Consider the following 14,049-nt stretch of genomic DNA (forward strand, 5'->3'; position numbering starts at 1 on the left):
CAGCTCGCTCTTCGCTATCTCCGCTTTGCGTCTGCCTACCGACGTCGGCCGAGCGAAGCTGCGCTTAGCGATCGGAGCGGCAATGCAAAGGGCAGGCAAGCCACATTTGCAATTTGGATGTCACGCATTAAAGAACATATCGTAATTTTATTTCTGCGCCGAGTTTTATTTAATTCGAAATAATTAGTCGGCCGATTGGGGATAAAAAACATTATCTCCACATAAAATTTGGTGACCCCGACGTGATCTCTGAGTTGCAGTGTCAATTAATAATCATTCGCGATCGACATTTGTTAGCCCTAGCAAATTTTCGGCGGTTAAGCACAATTCGGTGCTAAAACACACTTACATACACCTACATACACGCTTTGCTGGCTATTTATTTCTCTGTCGCGACAATTCGGTCAGTGCAGTGCGGTAGGCAGTGCAGCGAACTCACTAATACACACAAGCGGAGTACAAAGCGGAATCGGACAGCTCGCACAGCCGCACAGCTAAAGGCATTAGCTGTAATCCCTTTGCTTTCGGTTCCCACGTTTATACGTATACAGGGTGTCTTTTTCGGTCGTGCTGAGTGACTCTTTTAAAACCTCAACATGGCAGCACCTGAGCCTACCAATGTCGCGAACGCAGCAATGCCGAGTGATGTAGATTTCTACAAGCACAAGGCCGAGTCCATCGCGCGCCAACTAAAGGCCATGGATCGCTTTCTCACCAAGGAAGAGCTTGCCGAGTTAGATGAGGCAGAACTTCAAGCTCGCTTAGAGCAGATCCAGCGAATGAATGCGGATTTCGATGCCGCTCAAACGAGCCTTGAAAGGCTGGATTTCCTGCAGTTAGCCCATGATGCCCGGCTGGACTTTTCGAATGTTTATGTCAAGGTTAGGTCCAGGCTGTCGCGGGAGTTGATGGCTGCTCGCACGGTAAATGTTACCAATTCAACGGCTCGGCATACTCTCGAGGGGAATTCGTCGTTGTTCGCCTATAATAGTATAGGCCGTTCTCGAATGCCCGAGTTGCAGCTTCCGCGATTCGGGGGGAACTACATGGATTGGCCAGAATTCCACTCGATGTTCTCGACAATGGTGCACAAAGACCATCGTATACCAATCATCGAAAAATTCCAATATCTTCGTGGATGTCTAGATGGTGCTGCGCTGGATACGATTCGTTCCTTGGAACTTTCTGAGGAGAATCACGACAAGGCGTTGAATTTGCTAATGGTGCGATTCGATAATAAACTGTTACATTTTCAGGCACATGTCTAGGCTATTTTCGGGCTGCAAGGGGTGGAGAAGGGCTCAGCTATCGGCTTGCGCGCGCTCAGCGACAAAATCAATTCGCACTTGCGTGCACTTCAGACCTTGGCGACCCCGCAGGAGATTTCGGATGGGTTGCTGATCTTCATCATAGGCACGAAACTGGACCACAAAACAAAGGAGAAATGGGAAGAGAACTTGCCGACGTCAGGATTGCCTCGGTGGTCAAGCATGGCCTCATTTTTGGAAGCGAGATGTCGGATGCTGGAGAATTTGGGATCAGCCATGGCAACAAGTCTTAGTCAACAGGTGGGAGAAGACAAACCTGTCACCCTTATCACCTCCAGTAACGACCATCCTAACCCCATATGTAACCATTGCAATTCCTCCGAGCATTACATATCTAGATGTCAGGCATTCCTGAATCTCTCTGCGTTTGAACGATACAAAGAAGCAAAGAAGAGCCGCATGTGTTTGAACTGCCTCAACAAAGGCCATGAATTGCAGAGGGTCAGGTCAGGACTTTGCAGGCATTGCCAGGCCAAAAATCACACGCTACTCCACATTCCATCGGGAACTGGTGCTTCATCTTCCTCTTCGCCGGCCGAGGAATCGATCTAGCAAGAGGCCGCGACTGTGCTTCTAGCAAGCGGGTGTTCTAGCCCTCCCCCCTCGATCCAGAAATCTCAGCCTAGCCAGAACGTGTTGCTACCTACTGCCCTCGTCCATGTAACAGATCGTTATGGAGCACTTATCCCATGTCGTGCCATTTTGGATTCTGCATCACAGGCAAACTTTGTAACATCTAGACTTGCTGATCAGTTGCAGTTGGATCATCGCTCGTCTTATGTTCACATCTCTGGAATCGGAGATTACATTCTACCTTCGAGCAAGTCTGTACATATAGTTGTACAATCCCAGGACGCAAGCTATCGAGCTTCCTTCGCTGCAATTGTCACCAACTCAATTACGGAAATGCAGCCTAACTTCGGCGTAGACGCAAAGGATTGGCCAATGCCGAATAATCTAAAACTAGCTGATCCTAATTTCTCCAAGCCCTAACGTATCGATCTGTTGATAGGTTCTGGTTTGTTCTTCGATTTAATGTGCGTCGGACAGATTCGACTATCAGCCCAATTGCCAACATTGCAGGAGACAAAACTTGGTTGGATAGTATCAGGAAGCACTGATAGCTCGGAGAATAAGCGTGCAGCCTTAACCGCTTTTGAAAATTCCTCGTGCATCTCTATTGACGATTTTCGACCCACAACGCTGGAGTACCAAAACTTTGAGCAGCAATGCAGGAAGCAGCTGCTCGAGTGCCAGGTGCAAGTGGAAAAACTGCGATCGGAGAATCAGGAACTGCAGCGCGAACTTTTCCATATATTAAAAACCTACATATCCACGCCAAATGAAATTCAACTTTCAACAGTTTCTACATTGCCAAATATCCTGCCATTCTATGCAATTACAGAGGTTCCCGATGATCAAGACGTAATCACGACAAGCCGCCTTCGTAAAGAAGCGCCGATTGCTGCGTTCGACGATCATCCCAGCGTAGCCGCCAGCTGCGCCCAAGCAAGCATCTTAAAGAGGGCCGTTGGAAAAATAGCGGTTCTGCCCCTTCAGGATGGATCTGTTGAAAGCCTTTGCCTTCCAACGGGGGGTGAATGTTAGGAGCAGAACCCAGCCGATTAGCTGCTTGCCAAATAGCACCTAATTCTTGGCCCTCAGCCGCTTATTTTGTTTGTTACTTATGTCTATGTCACTCATTTGTTTGTTAAAGCTTTGCGCTTGCTTGCCCTGCTAAACGCTCTCTGCCAACTCGCTCTTCGCTATCTCCGCTTTGCGTCTGCCTACCGACGTCGGCCAAGCGAAGCTGCGCTTAGCGATCGGAGCGGCAATGTAAAGGGCAGGCAAGCCACACTTGCAATTTGGATGTCACGCATTAAAGAACATATCGTAATTTTATTTCTGCGCCGAGTTTTATTTAATTCGAAATAATTAGTCGGCCGATTGGGGATAAAAAACATTATCTACACAGAAGCTTAAATCAAGAATTCGGACTACAGTTCTTTTGTGTTCAAGCCGAGTTAGGTGAACTTTCTGTCGGGGCTGTCAAAAGGAAGGGAGGAAAAGCAAGGCTTCAAGAAAGGTTCACGTGGCCGCTGGGTTTGAGTAAAATAGAAAAATCCTTTCTTAAATTCGGGTTAAAGTAAAATCTGCATGGCGGGCATTCCAAAATCAATTCCTTGCATTGTTTCCTTTGCGTTGAGGCGGCCATTACTTTCGATGCATGTCCCTTTCCTGGTTCAATGGAACCCCAATATTTATTTTGGCTATATTTTATTTAATTGCGCATACGCCGCACTTAACGCGATCTCCTCGAACTCGGCTACTGTGGCGAAGTGCCGCAGATCTCTTCACGAGATGGCTCAGCAATTTGCTATCAGCCTTATATGGGTCCCGGGCCACCGGGATATCGAGGGCAACTGCATAGCGGACGAGCTGGCCAGATCTGGCACTACAACCCCCCTTCTCCAAGATAAGGAGGATATTTGTATGCCTATGGCCACCTGCAAGCTCATCATAAACGAGCAGTACACGCGACTGATAGACAACAAGTGGCAAATATGGCCACGTTGTCGCACAGCTCGGCAAACATGGCCGACCATAGATAAGAAGCGCACCTCAGAGCTCTGCAAACTAGGCAGGGAAAGGTGCAGCGCAGTCATACGTTCCCTCACAGGACACTGGCTAGTAGGCACCAACGCAAACAGGCTGGGTGCCCCATACAAGGATTTCTGCCGCAGCTGCAGAGACGAGGACGAGGAGGAAACAGTGGAACACCTGTTCTGTTCCTGTCCAGCTCTCAGCAGAAGGAGGCTGAATCACTTGGGCTCTGCCTTTCTGAACGACATCTCGGAGATGTCCACGCTATGTCCCAGAAAGATCGTCAAGTTTATAAGGGCATCTGGATGGGACAACTGTTGACATGAAGTCTCATCTGCAGGGAGGGAATGATCCCAAGCGGTATCACAACGGGCCGAAACCGGCCTAAGTGTGCTGGGTTCCGAGCGAGCTTGGCGGCCGTCTCTACCTAACCTAACCTAACCTATTTAATTGCGCATACGCCGCATATAGCAGCGGGACAACAACGGCGGAAAGCGACCAGAAAATTGCCATCATATTTCTGACTCTCGGCTGTCGCCTGTTGTTGCGTCGGCGGCTCCTGTTTGGCAGTCGCTGCACGTTCAGCATGCCGCATCACGTATTAATGAGTGCTGTCCCCCTCCACCCTCTCAGCACCTCTCAGCAGCCACACCCACCCACACCCACACGCTGCTGGCATCCTTGGGGCTGAAATAATACTTATTGCACTCAGGTCGCCCGTGTAGACAAACAGTTATGGCATTTAATGGGTAGAAAAACATGGATCCATGAATCCAGTCATAATTCCTCCCCCACCACCTCGGGGCTCCCATTCCCATTGCAAGCGAACAGGAAAAGCAATCAAAAGCCAAAAGAATCAACTGCTCAGCCACTTGAGGCTCTGCCTCAGGCTCTGGCTCCATTGCAGGCGTGGGCGTCATTCCCCAGAGAGACAAGGGGACAAGCGATCCAAGTATTGGTAAATAATACTTCAGTTTATATTCATTGCAAAGTTGAATTGTTTATTGCACTTGGTGAAAACCTCTGATTAAATGCACGTCGATTGTCCGTCAGCTCCGCTTCCGCTGCTGGCTCGCCTTCCTCAATAGCCAAAGAAGTTGAAGCCGCAGAGCAGTTTGTCCGGCCTGCGTATACGCAATATGCCAAACTGGAAGACAGACATATCATCCGCCGTATTCATGTCCAATGTCATCAGCTTCTCGGCGGCCAGGGGATGCCAAGAGCCGAATGTACAGGCGGCATTCATCTGAATACAAGCGAAATAATTGAATCGAAACACTGCTGGGAGAAGCATAGAGCGTGGGTGGTCTACCTCCTTGCTGTAGTAGTGACAGCGTCCATTGAGCCGCGTGGAGGGAATGTACTCCACAAACTCCACCTGAGGACAATGGGGCAAAAGCAGGGCCAGACCTGAAAATACATATATCAATGCAGATGCAATATTAAAAGTGCCCAGAAGCCATCAAAATGCTCACCGATGAAACCCGAGCTGGGTGGATTACGCCTGATAGAACGGTTTCCGGCAAACATCTTCAGTGTCTGCCACAGTCGCCACACGGAGTGGGGATTAATAAGGAAGGCCCGCGACTTGGGATAGCGACGCCTATAGATCTCGTAATTGCTGAACAGGTCATAGTCCGCGCTGGTGAGCCAGTCCTCCAAAGTCCCGTTGTACTTGCCTGGATCCCAGGCGGCGATCGTCACATTGCGAAAGATGGGAGCGTGGGCGAAGTCAAATTCGGGCTTGGTGACCACCTAAGAACAGAGGGGAGCAGAGGAGCACAGTTGTGGGGGGAGAGCACGGGAAATGCAAACGCAGTGCGAGTGCGGAACTGGGTTGTGGTGCAAGTTCGGGTTCGGTGCCACCTACTTGAGAATTCACCACACGAATTGTGGTTTTGCTGCCAACATCCACCTCGTGTCCTTGCGTAGGCGCATGATTGAATCGCATCACAATGTCGTGCGTGTCTGGGAACGAATCGAATGGAAATAAAGCAAAACGAAATTGGAGTAGACGGGTAAATCATCAAACTGATCATGATCATGAGCGGTTCTTCCGACTCATTGTGCATGCGTGCCGCGCTGGAGACAATCGCACACGTCTTGATGTTCTTGATGTTGCGAAAGAGCTTCTGGCGCGGAAAGAGGCGGCCGAAGGGAACCTTATCAAAGGGTTTGTCTTTGCGGGGTAGAACCCGCACGCCCACCTCCATGACCAGGCAGGTGGAGGGATAGTACTGCTCCTCGAAGCTGTCCCCGAACACGGGCTTGTAGTCGACGTGGTAGGGATTGGGCTGGGAGTCGTTGAAGGACTCGCTCATGGACTTCTCGAAGGTCTGGACGATGCGCTGCCGTAACTGCTGCGTCTTGTTGTGGCACAGCTCCAAGTAATTGTCGTGGCACAGGTACAGCTTGGGGCTGAGCGTCAGCTTCGTGTTCTTGGAGACCTTCAGCCGCGGATGGGGCGCCAGCTTGGAGGAGTTGATGGCCGGACTCTCGCGACTCTCCACAACGAACTTTTCGTTGGGATTCCATCGCACATGGAACACACTCCGCGGCAGTCGCCTCGACACATTTCCACGTCCGTTTTCTGGGGGAGAATACAACCATTTTCGCAATTACTTTGCGCAAACGCTTTCACCGCCTCGGCGCTATTCACCTCACCCACGTCGGGTTCGAGTCTCGGCTGAGCTTTCGCGGCTCTTCCGATTTGTGCGCTGTGAATTATTAACGCGGCGCTCAGAAGGAGGACACCGAGTAGGGTCTGACACTGACCCGACAATGCGCGTTTCACTTGCCACATTTTCCACAAATAATACCCCTTTCGGCAGTGTTCTCAATTAATATTTAAGTGGAGAAGTCTGGAGCTGTAGAAGAATTAAGTATTCAGCCAGGCTCCGTTTTTCACTTTCACAAAAGTTTTCCGATTTACTTTTGAAATCACATAAATTGGGGCTCTCTTTTTCCCATTCCGCAAGATTTCTTCGTTTTCAAAACGAAAACATTTTCGTTGACGAAATGAAAAGTAAACGGCTTTTTATACAACAAAACGAACCCTAATTGCAAAAGGAAAAAAATAGATGACTTATTGATGCATTAACATAAACTTGATACCTATATCAGGGTAATTTAACTTGTGCTTTTTTTATAAATAATTTTATTTTAACCCAACCTCAAATTTGGTTCGGACAAAATTGGCCACAGCAACAACAAATTTCGTTTTGGTGTAAGCAGCTGACGCATTCCGATTTGGTTATCGGAACGTTGGCAAGTAATCAATTTTTGCGTATAACAGCACAAATGTGCATGTAACAGCTCAGACTGTGCTTGTAACATGCGCTTAACAGAACGTCTGGGTGAGCACAGCTGTTTCCCGCCCAATTTAATTCGGACTTCAAAATGTAAGTGCAGCAGATTAATTTTTTATTTCAAAATTACCGCTTTGTTCTTTATATCCAGGGGAAAGCATAAATCATCTCTTCAAGATGAAATCCTGGTGGGTTTTATGAAAGACAACCCGGACTTGGCAAAAGGATTTGTGAAGGGCGACCTAGTTGTTGTCGATGCCAAGTGGGCAGAGCTTTGCGGCGCTCTCAATGCTGTTGGGCCGCCAATCAAGGACGCATTGGGTTGGAAAAAGGTATGTGTTGCACAACAAAAGGTAGCACACTACTATATTCAATTCTACAATTTCAGGTTTGGGCAGATTGGAAAACAAACATCCGCAAGAAGATGGCGAAAAACAAATCAGAAACTCGAGCTACAGGTGGAAGGCCCTTCGCTCAGCAATCGCTTGGGGAATTGGAGGAGGAAGTGGCCAAGCTATGTGGCCTCTACGAAATGGTGGAAGGAGTAGGTGGGCCAGCGTATGGACTTCCCCCCGTACGACCAAGGAGGCCGACACTGGGGTTAAGTGCGTGATGGAAGACCCCATTGAGGAGGAACCCTCAGAGAAGGACGAACCCTCAGAGAAGGAGGAGCCCATGCCGAAGCGCCGTCGAACTAGACCAGCGCAGACCATGGACCTCAACGATCTCTGCGCTGCTCAGCTGGATGAAATGTCGGCAATTTCCAAGAAAATTTCGGAACATTTCGAACGAATGGAATCGTTAGAGAAGGAGAAGCTCGAGGTCCAAAAGGCGCTTGTAGACAAATTTAGCCAAATTTTGGACAAATTTGCGAAATAATTAGTTTCCTATTAGTTTTTTTGTGAAACTTAGCTTTATTAGTTATAAAGAATATCGAATGACATAAAGAAGAAAACATGAAAAATTTTGCATTTTAATAAGGAATGGCCTGAGCTATTTCATCGCGTATAGATGATCCATTATTTTCAGTGTCGTCGAATTCATTTTCAGTGTCTTAAGGGTCGTCAAATCGAACATCCTCCTCGATTAAGACATTACGTCTTCTACAAATATTGTGCAGGGCACAGCATACATTTATAATTTGGCAACAAAATATTGGTGGGTAATTTAAAGTGCGTTGCAAGCAACGGAAACGGCTTTTAAGGACTCCAATGGTGCGTTCTATAATATTTCGTGCTCCAGTATGCTTTATGTTGAATCTAAGCTGATAGGTGGCTATCTCCGCGCTCCTATAAGGAGTCAGAACAAAACTCTCTAGAGCGTAGCCCGAATCAGCCAAAACAAACCCATTAATGGTCGTGGATAAATATTCCCTAGCAGGGGAGTGATTCCAAATGATGGAGTCATGGCAGGAACCAGGGTGCGTGGCATCAATAGCAATTATCTCCATGTTGTAGTTACACACCACCATGGCATTCATGCTATAAAATCATTTCCTATTATAGAACACGGAGTGGTTTTGTACAGGCTTTAGTATTCTGATGTGAGTTCCATCCACACAGGCACCAATTCGAGGCAATTTAAAGTTCCGATAGAAATATTCATATGATTGTTGCAATTGATGATTATTCATCTACAACGAAATGAACTCAATACATAACAGCCTGTCCATCAACGGAATAAGTTTGTGAAGAATCTTTCCAAATGTACTGCGTCCAATGTTTATATGGTGGTCTTTGGCAACTGCCCACTGGTAGCAGCCAGTGGCGAGATATCACATTACTGAAGCCAATTGCGTAGAGGGAGATAACTTCCTGGTAACACCTTAATGGGGTTGAACTTTCTCCAAAATCATTTTGAAAGTTTCTTTGTCGATCCGAAATGACTTCACAAATCTGAAAGCTTTACCATTAGCAATTTAATTTTCAATACGCATGCTGTTACTCACAGTTCGTCAGACATGTTAAATACACAAGTGTTGCATCTAAGATGTCTAGATCTTCTTAGATCACGTAATTTCTGCAATCGTTTTGCTTCAAAACAAGCAATTGAAAAAATAAAAGGCATTTTAATCACGCCGTATTTTTACAAAGCAGACAGGTCAGCTGTTTTTGTTTGCCAGAAACGATGAAAAAAGAAACATATCAATAAAAAAAATATGTGAAAACTGGAGCACCTTAAAACGAAATCGAAACGTTTTGGCTGAAAACGTAATCCGCAAAAGTAAATGAAAAACGGAGCCTGCCTGAATATACTAATTATATGGCCGATGTTATCAGAGAAAACGTTTTTAATTCAGTAAATTTTCAACAAATAAATAAATCCATATAAATCTACTCCTGTGAAATGAGCGCAATATGTGCAAACCATTTTAATATAATCAGGCAGGCTCCGTTTTTCATTTACTTTTGCGGATTACGTTTGGACCTCGAGCTTCTCCTTCTCTAACGATTCCATTCGTTCGAAATGTTCCGAAATTTTCTTGGAAATTGCCGACATTTCATCCAGCTGAGCAGCGCAGAGATCGTTGAGGTCCATGGTCTGCGCTGGTCTAGTTCGACGGCGCTTCGGCATGGGCTCCTCCTTCTCTGAGGGTTCGTCCTTCTCTGAGGGTTCCTCCTCAATGGGGTCTTCCATCACGCACTTAACCCCAGTGTCGGCCTCCTTGGTCGTACGGGGGGGAAGTCCATACGCTGGCCCACCTACTCCTTCCACCATTTCGTAGAGGCCACATAGCTTGGCCACTTCCTCCTCCAATTCCCCAAGCGATTGCTGAGCGAAGGGCCTTCCACCTGTAGCTCGAGTTTCTGATTTACTTTTCGCCATCTTCTTGCGGATGTTTGTTTTCCAATCTGCCCAAACCTGAAATTGTAGAATTGAATATAGTAGTGTGCTACCTTTTGTTGTGCAACACATACCTTTTTCCAACCCAATGCGTCCTTGATTGGCGGCCCAACAGCATTGAGAGCGCCGCAAAGCTCTGCCCACTTGGCATCGACAACAACTAGGTCGCCCTTCACAAATCCTTTTGCCAAGTCCGGGTTGTCTTTCATAAAACCCACCAGGATTTCATCTTGAAGAGATGATTTATGCTTTCCCCTGGATATAAAGAACAAAGCGGTAATTTTGAAATAAAAAATTAATCTGCTGCACTTACATTTTGAAGTCCGAATTAAATTGGGCGGGAAACAGCTGTGCTCACCCAGATGTTCTGTTAAGCGCATGTTACAAGCACAGTCTGAGCTGTTACATGCACATTTGTGCTGTTATACGCAAAAATTGATTACTTGCCAACGTTCCGATAACCAAATCGGAATGCGTCAGCTGCTTACACCAAAACGAAATTTGTTGTTGCTGAGGCCAATTTTGTCCGAACCAGATTTTAGGTTGGGTTAAAATAAAATTATTTATAAAAAAAGCACAAGTTAAATTACCCTGATATAGGTATCAAGTTTATGTTAATGCATCAATAAGTCATCTATTTTTTTCCTTTTGCAATTAGGGTTCGTTTTGTTGTATAAAAAGCCGTTTACTTTTCATTTCGTCAACGAAAATGTTTTCGTTTTGAAAACGAAGAAATCTTGCGGAATGGGAAAAAGAGAGCCCCAATTTATGTGATTTCAAAAGTAAATCGGAAAACTTTTGTGAAAGTGAAAAACGGAGCCTGGCCGATTGTTATAATCAATAAAGTGAAAAGCCATGTTAATGCTGGTATTGTTGCAGAACTGCTAGAGTCACCTTTGAACTTCTAGCCATTCACAATTCATCTGAGTAGAAAACCATGTAGCTGTCAATTCCGCCAGCAGATTTGTTAACCATAATTCGAATGGACTGATTTGTGATCTTTTTCGCCTCATTTTCGAAAGTTTCTGGTCGGCTGGTGCCAAAAAGCATGCAATACAAAACCGCACATGCAAATTACACAGTGGGGGGGAGAAGCGAGTGGAAGCACAAACAATACTTGGGGACAGGTTGTGTTGACCGTTAACCGTTGGGCAGCGCCGCACTTTAATGGCTGGCAAATATTTTGCCAGAGGCAAGCACAAACACGCGAACGCACACCTGAAAAGCTACATACTCGTATACACTAGCCGCCAAAAGTGCGTTCACTGGCAGCACGCGCAAAAGATCGCAAAACTTTGCTCGAACTTTCCCTTTCGCCAGTCGAAACCAATCTGAAGTCCGTTTCCCGGCCAGGCAGCCAGCCAGCCAGCCAGCTAGCCGAACCGATGACCCGACGAGCCGAGAGATGAGCCAGCTTCGGCACTGGTGGCGGCATCCCGATGCTACTTGTCGGATCTTTCTTGCTCCCTTCGGCTCCGCGGTCTCCTCGGGCTTCTCCTCCTGTGCTGAGTTTTTCCTTCGGCTTAGCTTAATTAGAGTGTTGTTGCTTCTGTTACTGTTGCTGTTACTGCCTTTTGCCAGAGCCGATAAGCACCTGCGTTGGGAGCGGGCGCGAAAAGTGAAAGTTACATAAAACCTATAGTCCTTTGCGGCCCCCCACAAGCCTTGGCACTTCAAAGGCAAATCCGTGAGAGATTTTTGCAGGCAGTGCGATCACGCTGTTCAACAGATGAGCCATCATTTCTACACCCTTACAGAGCGTTTTCTTAGTTTTTCCTGGAGCGAAGGAACACTTTACTATTTCTATATGTTAAAATGTGAAAAAAGTCTGCTAAAGTCAGTTGAACCTTGGCTGGTTTTTCCTTGCTGTCCTGGAAAATTCTCGGGGTTGTCATTAAGGGCCTGCGTGGAGGTCGCCCTCGTCTACAGCCGCCCAGCCTTGTTGTGATCCTCCGCCGTACCAGAAGGAAGTCAAAAGCGTGTTCTCATATATATGTATATATATTTGTTTTCTTATGTGTTTTTATACCCGATACTCAAAATGAGTATTGGGGTATATTAGATTTGTGGTAAAAGTGGATGTGTGTAACGTCCAGAAGGAATCGTTTCCGACCCCATAAAGTATATATATTCTTGATTAACATCAATAGCCGAGTCGATTGAGCCATGTCCGTCTGTCCGTCCGTCCGTCTGTCCGTCCCCTTCAGCGCCTAGTGCTCAAAGACTATAAGAGCTAGAGCAACGATGTTTTGAATCCAGACTTCTGTGATATGTCACTGCTACAAAAATATTTCAGAACTTCGTCCCGCCCACTTCCGCCCCCACAAAGGACGAAAATCTGTGGCATCCACATTTTTAAAGATACGATAAAACCAAAAGCGCAGAATCGTAGAAGATGACTATATGTTTTAGAATGTAAAATCTCAACCAGATCGTATAATTATTATAGCCAGAATCAAGAAAACAATTTCATTCTTTCTCGCTCTGTCTCTCTCTAACACACAGGTTTCATGGTCGGTTTTGCCAATAGCAAAATATGAGTTCAAGGATCTCAGAACCTATAAGAGCCAGAGCAACCAAATTTGGTATCCACACTCCTGTGATATCGGACCTTGACCGTTTTGTGTCCAAATTTCGCCACACCCCCTTCCGCCCCCGCAAAGGACGAAAATCTGGGGCATCCACAAATCTCAGAGACTATTAAGGCTAGAGTAACCAAATTTGGTATCCGCATTTCTGTTAGATCTCACTATAAAACGTTTATCTCAGAATTTCGCCCCACCCCCTTTCGCCCCCACAAAAGACGAAAATCTGTTGCATCCACAATATTGCACATTCGAGAAAACTAAAAACGCAGAATCATAGATAATGACCATATCTATCAGATTGCTGAATCTGGACCAGATCAGATAATTTTCATAGCCGAAAGGAACAAATCAATTTGCACTGGCTACGCAGCCCCCGACGTCACGCTTAGACTGATTTTCTGTGTCTCTCGCACGCACTCTTTGTCGTGTCGTTCAATATTAGCGGCGTCTGCCGGAGGAGAGCCATACTGACTTAGTATCGGGTATAACTGTAGAGTTGCGGTGTCCGCAGCAACTCACAACGTTCCCCCTCGTTTTTTTTTGCTTTTTCGGCTTGAACAATAATTATTATTTTTGTAATCATTTATTATTCATCGTCATAATCATAATAATTTTTCTATACAAATACATTCAATAACAACAATTTTTTTTATTATATTCCTTTTGTTTTCTGCTTTGGTTTTACTTTTACGTCATTGTTTAATTATTTTACAATTACCATAATTATGCCAGTTGCCATTATTATTACATAGTATTACTATTTTCCATCTCTCGATAGTCAGAATTCAATTTCATTACTTTAGATAGTTTGGCTGGGGAATTTCCATTGTTTGCGTATTTAGATTTTAGCTTAAGGACTATGAAAATTTCGTTCTCCGTGTTTTATTTTTTTTTTGCGGTTTTTTTCGTTCTTTTTGTTTGTTTTCTATTTTCGGTTTTTTATTACGCATTTTGGTTTGCATTCTTTTTAACAACAAGTACAGAAGATTTCAGTTTATTTTTGTTAAAGTTGTTAGCTGTCTCATGTGGGATGTTAGATGTTAGATTTTTACTTGTTTTTATCAGTTTCTTCTAGGATAGTGTTATTTGGGAGGGGTGGCTGCAAACGTTTCGATGGATCGTTTTCAATGGATATTGTTTTTTGTTTTTTTTTTGTTGTCTAGCAGCTTTGCTTCCTTTTTTATTTGTTTTGCTTTCTTTTAATTAAATTAAATTTGTCTTGACTTGACGCTATGAATTTTCATGTATTATTACGCTTCCTCCTCGACTTTTCGACTTCTCTACTCCTCGACTCCTCGACTTCTCGACTTCTCGGTTTCGTATTTGTTTGGTTTTCTGTGTTTTCTTTTGTTGATATCAAATACATTTAATATTTTT

At 45.4% G+C, this 14,049-nt stretch overlaps 2 protein-coding genes and 1 pseudogene across 2 annotated transcripts; 1 reads left to right on the plus strand and 2 right to left on the minus strand.

Moving 5' to 3' along the window:
- Window positions 1-4,947: 4,947 nt before the first annotated feature.
- LOC117193396 lies at window positions 4,948-6,773 on the minus strand (annotated as a pseudogene).
- A 64-nt stretch (window positions 6,774-6,837) lies between these two features.
- On the plus strand, window positions 6,838-8,204 carry LOC117193395. Its single transcript, XM_033398144.1, has 3 exons — window positions 6,838-7,333; window positions 7,392-7,572; window positions 7,629-8,204. Coding segments are annotated over exons 1-3 (408 nt in total). The 5' UTR covers window positions 6,838-7,331; the 3' UTR covers window positions 7,854-8,204.
- Window positions 8,205-9,512: 1,308 nt separating this feature from the next.
- LOC117193394 lies at window positions 9,513-10,556 on the minus strand. The gene is made up of 3 exons (XM_033398143.1): window positions 10,398-10,556; window positions 10,159-10,339; window positions 9,513-10,102 (listed from the first exon to the last, which is right to left on the minus strand). Coding segments are annotated over exons 1-3 (630 nt in total). The 5' UTR covers window positions 10,400-10,556; the 3' UTR covers window positions 9,513-9,655.
- Between the last annotated feature and the right edge of the window lie 3,493 nt (window positions 10,557-14,049).

Source organism: Drosophila miranda (genome assembly GCF_003369915.1).
Source record: "Drosophila miranda strain MSH22 chromosome Y unlocalized genomic scaffold, D.miranda_PacBio2.1 Contig_Y2_pilon, whole genome shotgun sequence".
NCBI classification, from domain to species: Eukaryota; Metazoa; Arthropoda; class Insecta; order Diptera; family Drosophilidae; genus Drosophila; species Drosophila miranda.

What these genes read in the sequence shown, in the direction of transcription:
- LOC117193394 (XM_033398143.1), bottom strand. An exon ending in ACGCATTGGGTTGGAAAAAG is followed by an intron (nt 10,103 to 10,158) that starts GTATGTGTTGCA and finishes CTACAATTTCAG; the next exon opens with GTTTGGGCAGATTGGAAAAC.
- LOC117193395 (XM_033398144.1), top strand. An exon ending in ACGCATTGGGTTGGAAAAAG is followed by an intron (nt 7,573 to 7,628) that starts GTATGTGTTGCA and finishes CTACAATTTCAG; the next exon opens with GTTTGGGCAGATTGGAAAAC.